General features: G+C 43.1%; 2 protein-coding genes across 2 annotated transcripts in view; both read left to right on the plus strand.

Moving 5' to 3' along the window:
- Positions 1–13,440, plus strand: part of LOC139367538 (low density lipoprotein receptor-related protein 2b) — a 108,594-nt gene extending 95,154 nt beyond the window's left edge. Inside the window, exons 72-83 of the mRNA XM_071105783.1 lie at positions 219–439; positions 790–972; positions 1,066–1,185; positions 1,512–1,599; positions 10,593–10,657; positions 10,835–10,961; positions 11,397–11,466; positions 11,645–11,782; positions 12,323–12,424; positions 12,700–12,765; positions 13,018–13,074; positions 13,343–13,440. Coding sequence (XP_070961884.1) covers positions 219–439; positions 790–972; positions 1,066–1,185; positions 1,512–1,599; positions 10,593–10,657; positions 10,835–10,961; positions 11,397–11,466; positions 11,645–11,782; positions 12,323–12,424; positions 12,700–12,765; positions 13,018–13,074; positions 13,343–13,384 — 1,279 coding nt within the window. The 3' untranslated portion in view covers positions 13,385–13,440. The remainder of the gene's footprint in view (positions 1–218; positions 440–789; positions 973–1,065; positions 1,186–1,511; positions 1,600–10,592; positions 10,658–10,834; positions 10,962–11,396; positions 11,467–11,644; positions 11,783–12,322; positions 12,425–12,699; positions 12,766–13,017; positions 13,075–13,342) is intronic.
- Positions 13,441–16,298: 2,858 nt separating this feature from the next.
- The window catches only part of LOC139367539 (MAGUK p55 scaffold protein 3b), a 31,533-nt gene continuing 30,251 nt past the window's right edge, over positions 16,299–17,580 (plus strand). The window contains exon 1 of the mRNA XM_071105785.1: positions 16,299–16,443. The gene's annotated coding sequence lies outside the window, so the exon portion shown is untranslated. The remainder of the gene's footprint in view (positions 16,444–17,580) is intronic.

The following is a 17,580-nucleotide window of genomic DNA, read 5'->3' on the forward strand; positions in this document are numbered from 1 at the left end:
CTGGTTTCAACTGCAAAATTGATGGATCATCGCAGTACGACAGTTTTCACAATTGACGAGCAAGCAGTCATGGATGAGACATGGTCATATTTGTCGTTGACCTCGGAACTCTTTGGACAAAAAAATTTTACGTCTGAAAATCCCCTTGCAAAATAAATCTACTGAAGGTGAAACACTTATCCCTCATTTTCCTTTTCCACTTTACCATCTTCATCCAGGATGCTGTACTGGGCGGACCGCGGAACCGCGGCCAGGATCGAGTACTCATGGTTGGACGGGCAGCACCGGAATGTCCTGGTGCCCGACGGCCTGGGTTTTCCCACAGGCCTGTCAATCGACTACGCCAACGGTGACCGGGTCTACTGGTCCGATGCCAAGGAAAGTCGCATTGAGTCGGTGCTACCTTCCGGAGAAGACCGCCGCACTGCACTGTATATTGGTGAGGTTTGGAGGGCGGAGTAATACACAATGGGGTGGAGGGAAACACATGACCTGAAAATAGTCGTATTTTTTATCGTTTGCTTTACTTGTACAAAAATCTATCATACGATTGCCCTGCCTCTCTGTGACAGTCGGCTGACTTACTATTCAAACTTGATGCTTTTTTAATTCTTTAAAGGGACATTACACTCAATCTAAGTGTGTGGAGAATTGGTTCGTTTTGACATTGGACTACTTATAGGTCTGAAAATGAACAGAAATTTAAGGTGGTTCATGGTTTCTAACCCTATTTTCTTTCATCGGTAACCTGTCATTTCTAACCCCTGTAATTTGTCTCTGTGGGCCCAGATGTGCGGTACCCTTTCAGTGTGAGTGTGTTTGAGGACCACATTTACTGGAGCACGCAGGAGAAAGGGGAAGTGTTCCGGCAGGACAAGTTTGGCCGTGGCACCAAGACCAAGCTGCTCACCGCTGGGCCCTGGCTCACCCAGATCAGTGTGTACCAGCAGCAGAGATACAACTCAATAGGCAGTGAGTGACACTTCAAACATCTCTTGTCTCTGTTTGAGAATAAATGAAAATGCCGTCTAGGTTTAAGTGACATTGTTTACTTGTGTCTGTCAGTGAAAACCCCTTGTAAAGGGACCTGTAGTCACTTGTGTCTGCTCAGACCTGGAGGCTACACCTGCGCCTGCCCTGAGGGATCCAGCTTTGTCTCTGGCAGCAACACAGACTGTGATGCAGGTACCATAGCCTCCTCCATCTTGGACTGATGACTCTGTCTTGTATTGTAAATGTAAATTATCTGTATCTTGTTCCTCTTGGTTTGACTGTTGTGGTTAGCTACATTAGGTTTTTAATCTATTTTGTGTGCCACAACAACATTGGAATAGCTGTAGGTGGGTCAAAAATACACATTTTTGAGACACTGTTCCAAACTTTAGTATTGGGCAGAGACAGGATATGATGTAATACCTTAAACAGAAAGTAACACTATGAAGGAAACTGTGCTGAAATTGTGCTGACTAGTGTTGACCATGTATTAACCTTTGAACTCTGACCTCTGTCAGGATTTGACCCCCCACCCACCATGCCCCCTCCATGCCAGTGTATAAATGGCGGAACATGCTACTTTGATGACAACAAGGCCATGTGCATGTAAGTTGGCTGTTACATTAACTTGTCCTATTAGTGCCATTTTTAAGTGTCCCCGGGTCCTTAAAAAGTATTAGTCTTAAATGAATTTATCTGATTTAAAAGCCTTATTAAATCCTAAAATGTCTTAAATTCAGTATTCAAACGTCTTAACAAATGTGACGGAGAGGACTAGAGTGTTTCCTTTATATTGTGCCGCTGCTAAGGATCCGCCACTTTTTTTCCATTTTTGCCTAAAATGACATAGCCAAATCTAACTAGCTGTAGCTCAGGAGCTGAAGCAAGGATATGGATATTCTTGATACCATTTCAAAGGAAACTTTGAAGTTTGTGGAAATGTGAAATTAATGTAGGACAATATAACGCATTCGATTTGGTAAAAGATAATACTGGTACTGGTTTTGTACCATCATCTTTGAAATGCAAGGGAAAGGCCATAATGTACTATTCCAGCCCAGGCAGAATTTAGATTTTGGCCACTAGATGGTAGCAGTGTATGTGCAAAGTTTTAGACTGATACAATGAACCATTGCATTTCTGTTCAAACTGTTGTATCAAGACTGCCCAAATGTGCCTAATTGGTTTATTAATACAGTGCCTTGCGAAAGTATTCGGCCCCCTTGAACTTTGCGACCTTTTGCCACATTTCAGGCTTCAAACATAAAGATAAAAAACTGTATTTTTTTGTGAAGAATCAACAACAAGTGGGACACAATCATGAAGTGGAACGACATTTATTGGATATTTCAAACTTTTTTAACATATCAAAAACTGAAAAATTGGGCGTGCAAAATTATTCAGCCCCCTTAAGTTAATACTTTGTAGCGCCACCTTTTGCTGCGATTACAGCTGTAAGTCGCTTGGGGTATGTCTCTATCAGTTTTGCACATCGAGAGACTGACATTTTTTCCCATTCCTCCTTGCAAAACAGCTTGAGCTCAGTGAGGTTGGATGGAGAGCATTTGTGAACAGCAGTTTTCACAGTTTCCACAGATTCTCGATTGGATTCAGGTCTGGACTTTGACTTGGCCATTCTAACACCTGGATATGTTTATTTTTGAACCATTCCATTGTAGATTTTGCTTTATGTTTTGGATCATTGTCTTGTTGGAAGACAAATCTCCGTCCCAGTCTCAGGTCTTTTGCAGACTCCATCAGGTTTTCTTCCAGAATGGTCCTGTATTTGGCTCCATCCATCTTCCCATCAATTTTAACCATCTTCCCTGTCCCTGCTGAAGAAAAGCAGGCCCAAACCATGATGCTGCCACCACCATGTTTGACAGTGGGGATGGTGTGTTCAGCTGTGTTGCTTTTACGCCAAACATAACGTTTTGCATTGTTGCCAAAAAGTTCCATTTTGGTTTCATCTGACCAGAGCACCTTCTTCCACATGTTTGGTGTGTCTCCCAGGTGGCTTGTGGCAAACTTTAAACAACACTTTTGATGGATATCTTTAAGAAATGGCTTTCTTCTTGCCACTCTTCCATAAAGGCCAGATTTGTGCAATATACGACTGATTGTTGTCCTATGGACAGAGTCTCCCACCTCAGCTGTAGATCTCTGCAGTTCATCCAGAGTGATCATGGGCCTCTTGGCTGTATCTCTGATCAGTCTTCTCCTTGTATGAGCTGAAAGTTTAGAGGGACGGCCAGGTCTTGGTAGATTTGCAGTGGTCTGATACTCCTTCCATTTCAATATTATCGCTTGCACAGTGCTCCTTGGGATGTTTAAAGCTTGGGAAATCGTTTTGTATTTAAATCCGGCTTTAAACTTCTTCACAACAGTATCTCGGACCTGCCTGGTGTGTTCCTTGTTCTTCATGATGCTCTCTGCGCTTTTAACGGACCTCTGAGACTTTCACAGTGCAGGTGCATTTATACGGAGACTTGATTACACACAGGTGGATTGTATTTATCATCATTAGTCATTTAGGTCAACATTGGATCATTCAGAGATCCTCACTGAACTTCTGGAGAGAGTTTGCTGCACTGAAAGTAAAGGGGCTGAATAATTTTGCACGCCCAATATTTCAGTTTTTGATTTGTTAAAAAAGTTTGAAATATCCAATAAATGTCGTTCCACTTCATGATTGTGTCCCACTTGTTGTTGATCCTTCACAAAAAAATACAGTTTTATATCTTTATGTTTGAAGCCTGAAATGTGGCAAAAGGTCGCAAAGTTCAAGGGGGCCAAATACTTTCGCAAGGCACTGTAACTTTTCAAGTTCATAACTATGCACTGTCCTCAAACAATAGCATGATATTATATCACTGTAATAGCTACTGTAAATTGGACAGTGCAGTTAGATTAACAAGAATTTAAGCTTTCTGCCAATATCAAATATGTCTATGTCCTGGGAAATGTTCTTGTTACTTACAACCTTATGCTAATCGCATTAGCCTACTTTAGCTCAACCGTCCCGTTGGGGACCCACCGATCCTGTAGAGGTTTTAATTGTTGCCACCACAGCAAAAAAATAAACAAAATTGAATATCAAATAATACACGAGGCACACTTTCGAAGATGTTGAAGAGCTATCCAACCACATGTCTGTGTGCGCACATCAGGTGCGTGTGCCAGTGCGAGTCGGTCCGTTGCCAGAGAAGAGAGATGAGAGCAATAATAAGTAGCCTAATTAGTATCAATAGTAGCCAATAGGCAATAGTAGCCTAATAAGCCTATACAATTTGATAGACAACACAAACATTACCCTCTTATCGAAGCAAATGTGCGTACATCTGTCATTTCGGTGATTAGGCTACACAAGTTCCTGCAGATGTTTTGGCTCTAAAAGCCATTATTTGGTCAACAATAATGTGCTTTAATTAATCTGCTTCCTGCAATGAAAGTATGTTCCGCTCACCTATTTAAACATGGAGTGAAGGGAGAGATGTCTTCTGATACGTGCAAGCATACTGACAGTTGAGCAACATTTCAAAATGTAATTGTGTGAAAGACAGTTTTAAAAAAAAAATAACTACTGATACTGTTGTTAAAAAAAGAGGAGAGTCTCAGCTTTATGGGAGTGTAACAATTTTTTCTCTACTGTCAATACAGAGGAAATAACACCACTTTACAAACAGAGTATGTCATTGAGAGCACGTAGCTGGCTAGTGGTGGCTATTCAGCAGCTGGCTAGTGGTGGCTATTCTGGGGGTAGAACCTGTCAGTCTGTTATTTTTAGCCATGATGCTCCTGTACTTCCCGCATCTGAGTGATGGAAGCGGGGAGAATAGGCCGTGGCTCGGGTGGCTGAGGTCCCTGATAAACTTCTTGGCCTTCCTGCGACACCTGGTCTGGTAGGTGTCTTGGAGAGCAGGCAGTGTGCAAGTTCAGCTGAGCGTACCACCCTCTGTAGAGCCTTGCAGTCAGCGGCGTTGGAGTCGTTGTACCAGACTGTTCTCCCCGCAGTAGTCCGACTGTATGTTTTTGATGTGAGGGCCTTCTGGGACAGGCCGAATTTCTTCAGCCTCCTGAGGTTAGAGTGGCTGTCGTTCCTTCTTCACCACAGTGTTAGTGTGGTTTGACCATTTCAGCTCTTTGGAGATGTGTACACTGAGGAATTTGAAGTTTTTGACAGTCTTCACAGTGGCCCCATAGATGAGGATGGGGGGCGTGGCCAGCCGGGTTCCTCCGGAAGTCCACAATCGGCTCCTTTGTTTTGCTGACGTTAAGAGGTTTTTTACCTGGCACCACACCGTCAGTGCCTACCTCCTCCCTGTAGGCCATCTCATTGTTGTTGGTAATCAGGCCTACTACTGTCGTGTCGTCAGCACTCTTGATGAGGGAGTTGGAACTGTGTGAGGCCATGCAGTCGTGGGTATACAGGGAGTACTGGAAGGGACTGAGGACATACCCTTGTGGGGCCCCCATGTGGAGGAGGTAATGTTGCCTACCTTCATCATATGGGGGCGGCCCATCAGGAAGTCCAGGACCCAGTTGCATAGGGAAGAGTTCAGTCCCAGAGCTGTGCGCTTTGTGGTGAAACAATGGTTTTGAAGGCCGAGCTGTAGTCGATAAAAAGCATTCTCACATACAGTACCAGTCAAAAGTTTGGACACATCTACTCATTCAAGGGTTTTTCTTTATTTTTACTATTTTCTACATTACAGTGAAGACATCAAAACTATTAAATAACACATAGAATCATGTAGCAACCCAAAAAGTGTTAATCATATTTTAGATTCTTCAAAGTAGCCACCCTTTGCCTTGATGACAGCTTTGCTGGATCTATTGGGGCAGTAAGCAAATTGAAGTGGGTCTAGGGTGTCAGGGAACTAGCCTCTCAAATCATTTCATGATGACAGAAGTGAGTCATTTAGTTCAGTTACCTTTGCTTTCTTGGGTGCAGGAACAATGCTGGACATCTTGAAGCAAGTGGGGACAGCGGACTGGGATAGGGAGAGATTGAGTATGTTTGTAAACACTACAGCCAGCTGGTCTGCGCCTTCTCTGAGGACGCGGCTAGTGATGTTGTCTGGGCCGGCAGACTTGCAAGGGGTAACACATTTAATTGTCTTACTCACGTCGGCCACAGAGAACGAGAGCCCACAGTCCTTGGGAGCGGGCAGCATCGGTGGCTCTGTGTTATCCTCAAAACGGGCGAAGAAGGTGTTTAGCTCGTCTGGGAGCAAGACGTCGGTGTCCGTGACGCGGCTGGTTTTCCCTTTGTAATCCTTGATTGTCTGTAAACCCTACCACATATTTATTGTGTCTGAGCCGCTGAATTGCAACTCCACTTTGTCTCTGTACTGACGTTTTGCTTTGTTTGATTGCCTAACGGAGGGAATAAGTACACCGTTTGTATTCAATCATGTTCCCAGTCACCTTGGCATGGTTAAATGCGGTGGTTGGCGCTTTTAGTTTTGCGCGAATGCTGCCATCTATCCACGTTTTTTGGTTTGGGTAGATTTTAATAGACACCGTGGGAACAACATACCCTATACACTTCCTGATGAACTCAGTCACCGTGTCCGGGTAAACGTCAATGTTATTCTCTGAGGCTACCCGGAACATATCCCAGTCCGCGTGATCAAAACAACCTTGAAGCATGGATTCTGATTGGTCAGACCAATGTTGAATAGACCTTAGCACGGGTACTTCCTGTTTGAGTTTCTGCCTATAGGAAGGCAGGAGCAAAATGGAGTTGTGATCTGATTTGCCGAAGGGAGGGCCGTAGACGTCTTGAAAAGGTGAGAAACAGTGATCTAATGTTTTTCCTAAGCGAGTACTACAGTCAATATGTTGACAGAACTTCGGTAGCGTTTTCCTCAAATTTGCTTAGTTAAAATCCCCAGCTTCAATAAATCAGGATATGTGGTTTCCAGTTTGCATAAAGTCCAGTGTAGTTCCTTGAGGGTCGACGTGGTATCGGCTTGAGGGGGAATATACACGGCTGGGACTGTAACTGAAGGGAATTCTCTTGGGAGGTAATACAGTCAGCATTTGATTGTGAGATATTCTAAGTCGGGTGAACAAAAGGACTTGAGTTTCTGTATGTTATCACAATCACACCATGAGTAGTTCATCATGAAACATTCACCCCCACCTTTCTTCTTCCCGGAGAGTTCTTTATTCCTGTCTGCATGATGAACTGAGAACTGAGCTGGCTGTATGGACTGGGACAGTATATCCCGAGAGAGCCATGATTCCATGAAACTGACTGTTACAGTCCCTGATGCCTCTCTGGAAGGAGATCCTCGCCCTGAGCTTGTCTATTTTGTTGTCAAAGACTGAACATTAGCGAGTAATATACTCGGAAGAGGTGGATGGTGTGCACGCCTCCTGAGTCGGACTAGAAGTCCATACCTCTTTGCCGCTGGCGGCATCTTGGAGCAGCCTCTGGGATAAGTTCAATTGCCCTGGGGGGGTACGAACGAAGGATCCAATTCGGGAAAGTTGTATTCCTGGTCGTAATACTGGTGAGTTACCGCCCTCTGATATCCAAAAGTTATTTCCGGGCTGTATGTAATAACAACAAAAATATTCTGGGCTAATAACGTAAGAAATAACACACAAAAAAACAAAACACTGCAGTGTTGCTTAGGAGCTAGAAGCAGAGCTGCCATGTCTGTCGGCGCCATCAACAGCTAACTGGTCTGCACATGTTCTGAGGGCATGGCTAGGGATGCCGTATGGGCCGGCAGCCTTGCGAGGGTTAACACGCTTGAATGACTTGCATACGTCCTCCGTGAAGACCGTAACCACATAGCCCTTGTTGTCGTCAAGGGCTCTACTCAGCAGCTCAGAGTCGTTTTGCTTAAAGCATGAGAAAAAGTTGTATAGCTCGTCTGGTAGGGCGGCATTGGTGATAATCCGTGATCATTAGAAGCCCTTCACATGCACCTCGTATCCACCTCTTTTCCTCCACTTTGTCCCTATATTCATCATCTTGATCAATCTGCGTAGGTTGTATTTGTACTGTTTAATCATACAATTGCCCCTGGTCAATATGCACAAAAAACATTACAAATCAAAATCATATACAGTGCCTTGCGAAAGTATTCGGCCCCCTTGAAGTTTGCGACCTTTTGCCACATTTCAGGCTTCAAACATAAAGATATAAAACTGTATTTTTTTGTGAAGAATCAACAACAAGTGGGACACAATCATGAAGTGGAACGACATTTATTGGATATTTCAAACTTTTTTAACAAATCAAAAACTGAAAAATTGGGCGTGCAAAATTATTCAGCCCCCTTAAGTTAATACTTTGTAGCGCCACCTTTTGCTGCGATTACAGCTGTAAGTCGCTTGGGGTATGTCTCTATCAGTTTTGCACATCGAGAGACTGAAATTTTTTCCCATTCCTCCTTGCAAAACAGCTCGAGCTCAGTGAGGTTGGATGGAGAGCATTTGTGAACAGCAGTTTTCAGTTCTTTCCACAGATTCTCGATTGGATTCAGGTCTGGACTTTGACTTGGCCATTCTAACACCTGGATATGTTTATTTTTGAACCATTCCATTGTAGATTTTGCTTTATGTTTTGGATCATTGTCTTGTTGGAAGACAAATCTCCGTCCCAGTCTCAGGTCTTTTGCAGACTCCATCAGGTTTTCTTCCAGAATGGTCCTGTATTTGGCTCCATCCATCTTCCCATCAATTTTAACCATCTTCCCTGTCCCTGCTGAAGAAAAGCAGGCCCAAACCATGATGCTGCCACCACCATGTTTGACAGTGGGGATGGTGTGTTCAGCTGTGTTGCTTTTACGCCAAACATAACGTTTTGCATTGTTGCCAAAAAGTTCAATTTTGGTTTAATCTGACCAGAGCACCTTCTTCCACATGTTTGGTGTGTCTCCCAGGTGGCTTGTGGCAAACTTTAAACGACACTTTTTATGGATATCTTTAAGAAATGGCTTTCTTCTTGCCACTCTTCCATAAAGGCCAGATTTGTGCAATATACGACTGATTGTTGTCCTATGGACAGAGTCTCCCACCTCAGCTGTAGATCTCTGCAGTTCATCCAGAGTGATCATGGGCCTCTTGGCTGCATCTCTGATCAGTCTTCTCCTTGTATGAGCTGAAAGTTTAGAGGGATGGCCAGGTCTTGGTAGATTTGCAGTGGTCTGATACTCCTTCCATTTCAATATTATCACTTGCACAGTGCTCCTTGGGATGTTTAAAGCTTGGGAAATCTTTTTGTATCCAAATCCGGCTTTAAACTTCTTCACAACAGTATCTCGGACCTGCCTGGTGTGTTCCTTGTTCTTCATGATGCTCTCTGCGCTTTTAACGGACCTCTGAGACTATCACAGTGCAAGTGCATTAATACGGAGACTTGATTACACACAGGTGGATTGTATTTATCATCATTAGTCATTTAGGTCAACATTGGATCATTCAGAGATCCTCACTGAACTTCTGGAGAGAGTTTGCTGCACTGAAAGTAAAGGGGCTGAATAATTTTGCACGCCCAATTTTTCAGTTTTTGATTTGTTAAAAAAGTTTGAAATATCCAATAAATGTCGTTCCACTTCATGATTGTGTCCCACTTGTTGTTGATTCTTCACAAAAAAAATACAGTTTTATATCTTTATGTTTGAAGCCTGAAATGTGGCAAAAGGTCGCAAAGTTCATGGGGGCCGAATACTTTCGCAAAGCACTGTATATAATTCATGCATTCCATTAACATGTCTTACTTGGCTCTGGAAAAACTCAGTCTAGTGCTACCTTGCTTCAAAGGATAGCCATTTGATACCTGATTCACTGAACAAGGGAATTATTTTATTAGGCTTTTTGGTTGTAGGCTAATGTTCTAACGGTATAGCATAATAACTCCAAGAGAGCTACTGGTTGTGTAGACTTTTGTTCCACCCTCAACTCTAACACACCAACTGCTCAACAGGACCTTGTTAAGCTGACTCAGGTGTGTTTGAGCAGTGCAGGATTAAAAGCCTGCACACCCAGTGGCTTGGATTTCCAGATGGAGAGTTGACCACGTGTTTTATATAGTAACATAGTTGTATATTTGACTTTAAGGCATTTTCACAGTGGTTTCGTTATGATATTGAGCATCATTATACTAAACTTGATATTGGTATCGAAGCCAAAATTCTGAACACTTAGGCCTAGAGTTTGTGATTTAGCTAATGATTTTCCCATTTGGGGTAGCCTAAACAAATGCAGATGGGCAACCCCATGCTTCAGCCATCTATATCCTAGCCACTATGCTACTACATCCGTTAGCCTACAGGAGAATGCGCATTGCTAAAATAGCACACCTGCCTGATAATGTACTGTAGGTTATAGCCTTTGGTGAAATTCAAACATAAAAATATTACTTTTTGCCAACATGGAGTGGAATATTAGCAGGTGTGTGGCGCTTGCAAACCTCAAAATTGGTATTGATTTGCATTCCAAGTGGCATTAAAAAGTCTTAAATTCAACAAATAACCTGAACATAACGTGTGACTCTGTCCTTATTATGGATAGCGTACGAGCCCTGCCGGTGTTACCTCTCTCTGTATAACATTGGTTACATTTTTTTTCCTCAGATGTCCTTCAGAATGGCAGGGAGACTTTTGCGAGATAAACATATTTGGGGTGGTCGCATCTTCAGGTACATGCTACAGTTCATCCATGATCCATCGTTATTTTGTTCATACATATATTTTTTTCCATACCACAAGATGCCAATGTCTTTCCGTCTCCCTTTTGTCTCTGTCTTTCTCCCTTTCACCTCATATCCTTCTCTCCCTTCTCTTTCACCCTCTCTCTCTCATTCTGTCCCTCCCAGTGGGTATAGCCATCGGGGTGACTGTACTGATAGTACTTCTCCTTGGGGGTCTGGTCTATGCTGCCCAGAGGAAGGCCAGTGTCACGGAGACAATAAGCCACATCATGCCAAGTATGCCTAGCTTCAGGTGAGCCACAGTTCCACAGGTACTGCCACACTATATCTTGTCCACTAGCCCACTAGAATCTCAATGGATGCTAATGTTAAAGCTAGCCCCCCCATCTCATTCGATTCTAAATCTAAAGGGATGCTAATGCTAAAGCTAGCCCCCCCATCTCATTGGATTCTAAATCTAAAGGGATGCTAATGCTAAAGCTAGCCCCCCCCATCTCATTGGATTCTAAATCTAAAGGGATGCTAATACTAAAGCTAGCCCCCCCCCCATCTCATTGGATTCTAAATCTAAAGGGATGCTAATGCTAAAGCTAGCCCCTCCATCTCATTATATTCTAAATCTAAAGGGATGCTAATGCTAAAGCTAAGTTTCCTCATAATACAGAGCTAATATCTGTGTCCTAATCCTTTCATTCATACCAAGTGTACTTTTAATGGATATTTTCAGGGGTTCCCCATATCAAAGCTCTGACCCATCAAAGGAGGAGGGGAGTGACCCGGGCCCAAGCATCAAAGTGGTTTGTCTGATCATGATTTCTTAATAATCCATAAAACAAAAACATTAAAGTATTTCAATCAGTATTTTCCAGCACACAGACGCACGGTACTGTGGTTAGCTTATGTTCATGCAAGGGGTCTCTTTTACATAGTCTTTACGGTCTATGTCTCATCTTTGTCTCATCAATGTCTCATCAGGAGCCCTGTACTGCTGTTCCTATGGAGGAGGCAGGGGGGAAGAGTTTTGAGAACCCCGCCTATGCAGCTGAGGGGGATGAGAGACCTGCCCCTAACTGCATTACTCCTGCCGTCCTTGTGCCCAATGGGACAGCAATGGTCAATACACCAAATATACTTTATTAGCCAATATATGTACTATGTAACCTTTTATTTAACTAGGCATGTCAGTTAAGAGCAAATTCTTATTTACAATGACGGCCTACACCGGCCAAACCTGGACGATGCTGGGCCAATTTTGCGCCGCCCTATGGGACTCCCAATCAGGGGCGGATGTGATACAGCCTGGAATCGAACTAGGGATGCAGTGCCTTAGACCACTGCGCCACTTGGGAGCCCTATAATGTACTGTATTCTGTTAAATCATCCCAATGTGGATTTCAGCAGTTCTATGATTTTATTTTTACTAAGACAACACTTGCGGGTCACATCCAATCAGCTTGTGGGCCATATTGAAGACCCTTGATTTGGAGTTTCAATTGAGAGCTAGTTAAAAAGTGTATTATTATTGTTTTTAGGGACATGCACTGAGCAGTATGCCAATCTCATTCAGAACATAGAACATGAGGAAGACCACCCTGTCGACTGTATCTTGCGTGTAGTTCTGAACTGTTCTTTATGATGTCCTTGGTTCTATAGGAGAACATTGAGAACCCGTTGTATGCTGAGGTTCGTGTGATAGCTGAGCCTGACCCTGAGCCCGACGCTAGCGCCACACCTGCTAATACTTTATCAGTCGAGGTAGGCACCATTTGAAAAAACAAACATTTAGGGGCTAGTTATAGTTCACATCTAAAATAAAAGCTGGTCAGCTTGTTTTCATTTTCATGGGATAGTTAGCTTTTTAAAGTTTTAGCTGACTTTTGACATAGGGCGAATTATCCCTTTAAATGTAACTCAAACAGACTGACAAGTTTTGATTTTGAGGTGAACTATCCCTTTAAAATATCAGACAACAGAGTAAAATCTTTACAGTTCAGGCTTTTATACCATTTTTCTTCTGGCTGACATTTTAGGGGGCCTTTAAGAATCCAGGTGAGGAACTGACTCCCGAGGAACCAGTCGCCGACGAGTCACTAAAGGTATCCATGGAGATGATAAAGGACAATTAGACGCGGATACTACTCTGCACTTTGTAAAAATGATATATGATGATGAGTACTGTCATGTTTTAATTGTAGTGTACAGCTCTCTCTGTGTATACCATTACTATGAAAATACTGTAAATATCATGCGTACTTGAATATGGTCATATGATGTCTATGTTTGAGATATAAGTTCATGTTAATTTACCTGAATGCCAATAATTGTTTCTTTCACACCCCCCTCTTCAGTTCGAACCCATTCCTGATGACAATGCCGACGGCAGTTTCGTAAACCCAATGTTCTCGGTGAGTGTTCAAGAAATACGAGTGCATTCCATTCTACAGTAGAATATGTGTTTTATTGTTTTCGTATGTGCTTTGGTGTGTTGATGTCATCTTTATGCATAATGGCAGTGTAATATAAGTTGTAGACCTCGGTAGAATACTTAATAATACTTTCTAGTTTCAAATAAACTCCAAGCTACATCAAGCACACGCACGTCCAACACTTTCAAAATCTTTAAACGCACAAGATCAAATACGGTCTGTCTTCATTCTACTGCTCTTTCGACAGGATCCCACTTACCCATCCACCCCAGCAGACTCCTTCATTTGACCTCCACACCAGGCAAATCAGTGGACAAAACAACAGGACTAAACACTGGACTAAACGGAACACTAGGACTAACACTGGACTAAACTGAACACTAGGACTAACACTGGACTAAACGGAACACTAGGACTAACACTGGACTAAACGGAACACTAGGACTAAACACTGGACTAAACGGAACACTAGGACTAACACTGGACTAAACTGAACACTAGGACTAACACTGGACTAAACTGAACACTAGGACTAACACTGGACTAAACTGAACACTAGGACTAACACTGGACTAAACTGAACACTAGGACTAACACTGGACTAAACTGAACACTAGGACTAACACTGGACTAAACGGAACACTAGGACTAACACTGGACTAAACTGAACACTAGGACTAACACTGGACTAAACTGAACACTAGGACTAACACTGGACTAAACTGAACACTAGGACTAACACTGGACTAAACGGAACACTAGGACTAACACTGGACTAAACTGAACACTAGGACTAACACTGGACTAATCATACCTCCCCCACCTTTCCCTGGTTGGAAAATGGGTTATTAAAGCTAACCTACTGTCATTTTTTCCTCAATATATTTCATGATGCAATGATGTGCCAAATATGTGATTTAGTGGATTGTTATCGGGTAAGCATTAGAATAATGTCTCTGTAGGAGCTGATCCCTCGTCAGTCTTGTGGAATACGTATAATTGAAAGGTAAGATTTGAATGGAGAAAGCTGATCCGAGAGCAGTGCTGCCTTTCTTTTGATCCTATCAGTATGGACACATTCTCCAACGTAACACTGAGTGAACATGTTACATCTTCAGCCGTTGTGAGAACAATGCATCGTTAAAACACTCATAAGTTCCATTGCTATCGGGAAACTGGGGCCCAGAGCAGTTAAAGGAAGTGATGCGATAGTGGGTGAACGGTAGAACGGATATTTCTAGAATGATGTGCCTTAGTTATAAGTCTTTATAACTAAGGCTATATTTTTATGATTACAATCTGTGATTAATGATATTTGATTGACTCTCGTCATAAAGCGAAACAAACTGTTGATGTATATGATGTTGTAAATTATCTTGTTTGATACTGTATGATTAAACCGTTTGTTGTTGAGTTTCTTGGAGATGAACCTTGGCAACCAGGCCTTCGATTTCTTCATCCCATCAATTATGAGAAGGGCCCTGTGTATTGCTTAATAATGTCACATGACCTGAATTTTTTGCTTTATTTAAAGCTTTTTCATCAATCTGTCCCCTTTTTTCTTATGTCAGATGGTCCAGCACCATCCTCAGACAGTTTCTTTCATTTTTTGTATAATTCTCATTTCTAGAAAAGGCTTTAAAAATCCAGGTCATGTGACATGATTAACCAAAACACAGGGCCATAATTATGAAATGTGAATTGTTTGGATGAAGATCAATATGGGTGGTAATTATGTTAGTATTAGCAACAAGACATTGGCCACCACACCCCAATACAGTAGACTACATATACACATATACTCTCTCCCTCTCTCTCCTTCCCCTCTCTCATTCTCTGCATCCCTTTTTGTGTTTGTGTCTGTCCACTCCACACATTTGCCAAGCAATCAGCATAGAGACTCACACTGGTGTCATCTGAGTAGGATGACCCTGATACCCATGTTTGCTGTGACCCACTGAACATGGCTGCTGTGCTCCCTGCTCAGCCATAAAAGCCTACAGCCCTACACTAACCACATAGCCACGCCTTAATGATTACTGATGGGGTAACAAAAGCAATGACTACAGCACTTTGCAACTCCCTTCCCTTCCTCTTCTCACCTCTCCTCCCCTGTCCTCCTCTGCCTTTCCCTCCTCTCATCCTGCCATCATAAATGTCTTATCACATCAAGGCTTCCTCTTTGACTGAGTGGACTGTAACTACACTCCAAAAGGGTTCTTCAACTGTCCCCATAGGAGAACCCTTTTTGGTTCCAAGTAGAACCCTTTTTTATTCCATGTAGAATCCTCTGTGGAAAGGGTTCTACCTGGAAACCCCAAAAATTATACCTGGAACCACAAAGGGTTCTTCAAAGGGTTATCCTATGAGTGTAGGGCACTAAAAGAGAGAGAGGGAGTAGATGGAGGACAGAGTGGTTGGTTAAGGGATAAGTGGAGTGATGGTGCGGTGATGGAAGAGTGGAGGGATGGGGGGCAGAAAAGGAGTGAAGTAGGGGGACTGGTAAATTTAGAACCATAAAGGTGCTATCTAGAACCTAAAAGGGTTTTTAGGCTGTCCCCATAGGAGAACCCTTTGAAGAACCCTTTTTATTTCCAGGTAGAACCCTTTTGGTTCCAGGTAGAACCCTTTGGGGTTCCATGTAGAACCCTTTCCAGAGGGTTCTACCTGGAACCAAAAAGGTTCTCCCTATAGGGACAGCCAAAGAACCCTTTTGGAACCCATTTTTCTAAGTGTGTCATTTAGCAAACACTCTTATCCAGATCGATTTACAGGAGAAATTAGGATTAAGTGCCTTGCTCAAGGGCACATTGACAGATTTTTCACCTAGTCTGCTTGGGATTCGAACCAGCAGCGTTTCAGCTACTGGCCCAACGCTCTTAACCGCTAGGCAACCTGCCACCCCATAATGACTCATAGACATGTTTTAGTTCTACTACCCCCACATGTCAAATCTGCTTATCAGCTCAAGCATGTCACAATCAGCAGCATTGGTGAAGCAGCTAGAGAAAGAGAGGGAGGAAAGGGGTGGACCACAGATCCTGCATCCATGCGTCTGTATGTGTGAGGGAGAGCGAGAGGAACGGCCTGAGTGATATGATGAAGATAGACAGAGAGGGAGGAGCCTGAGCGAGAGATAGAAAGGGAGGACAGCGAAGTGCAGTGCTGCACGCGTGTCTGTGTGAGGAGGAGGAGAGAGTGATACAGATAGCAGGGAAGCTAATGGCAGGTTTACACAGGAATCAAGACACAGCGCTAGGCACCAAACCAAAGGAGAAAAAGGAGGGATTGCCAATGCACACACGCCCACACAGATACACACCACAGACAGAGCAGAGCATGAATAAGGTAAGGATCTTATTCTATTTCATTTATAATTATTCTGGCAGACGTCTCAGCAGGAGGGAAGGATTCAGCAATTAAAGAGATTGAGGGATACAACGTGTGTTCACCTTTATGTGAAAGCTGCAGGGATGCTTAGCCTTGTGTGTGTTCTTGTGAAACCTGCTAGGATTCTCCAAATGCTAGATTTTACAAAAACAAGTGTAGTGGGTTCATAGAATGCCATATGTAATCTTTAAATCAAATCTATTTAGTTTGCTATAGCTGCTTTATGTTAGATTTGATATTAGAGGTTGCATTGAATGCCATGGAACTGTAGGTTGAATGATACATTTAGTATGTCTTTGTGTTCTGTGGGAGGGGGGGGGGGGGGGGGGGTCCATGTTGATAAGCGTGTGCTGTGCTAATGCAAAGTCAACTTCTCAGACTAATTATATCCATTGATACAAATTGCAAAGATGTATTATGAAACATCAGTAATGGAATGGCAAGGACACACATTGCATTCTTACCTTGCATGACCGCCCCTGCTCTCTTTGGCCTGGAATGATTCAATACATGACCTTAGAGTGATCTGGTCATCTCACGATATTTCTTTTTTAAATACTACAGCATATTTTGAAACCACTTGCCATAAGCCATCACATTGCTTACACCAACTCGTTGCTTTTCAGACCCTTTAAGGGACAGAGGAAAGAGGTTTGTTTGCAGACCGAGCAGTCAACCATTACTTAAGGATAACAGGTGAGGCCGGGGGCTTTGTCACACACACACACACACACACACACACACACACACACACAAACAAACACAAACACAAACACAAACACAAACACACACACACACACACACACACACACACACACACACACACACACACACACACACACACACACTGGGTAGAAGGGCAGATGGTGCCAGGTCTGTGTTTTGAGTGACCTTGCCTTCCCCCTCTCTGGCATCACCCACAACAACAGATAAATCATCCACTCTTCATCTGACTCTACAGGCAGTCAAACAGGTGGTGAGGGAGAGAGAAAGGGATGGCGAGAGAGAGGAAAGAGAGGAGAGTGCATGTGTGTTTGTGCGTGACACCACCCTTGGCATTGACAGAGAGATGGGGAATGGAGAGAGATGGAGGAG

This window comes from Oncorhynchus clarkii, chromosome 16, assembly GCF_045791955.1.
Source record: "Oncorhynchus clarkii lewisi isolate Uvic-CL-2024 chromosome 16, UVic_Ocla_1.0, whole genome shotgun sequence".
NCBI classification, from domain to species: domain Eukaryota; kingdom Metazoa; phylum Chordata; class Actinopteri; order Salmoniformes; family Salmonidae; genus Oncorhynchus; species Oncorhynchus clarkii.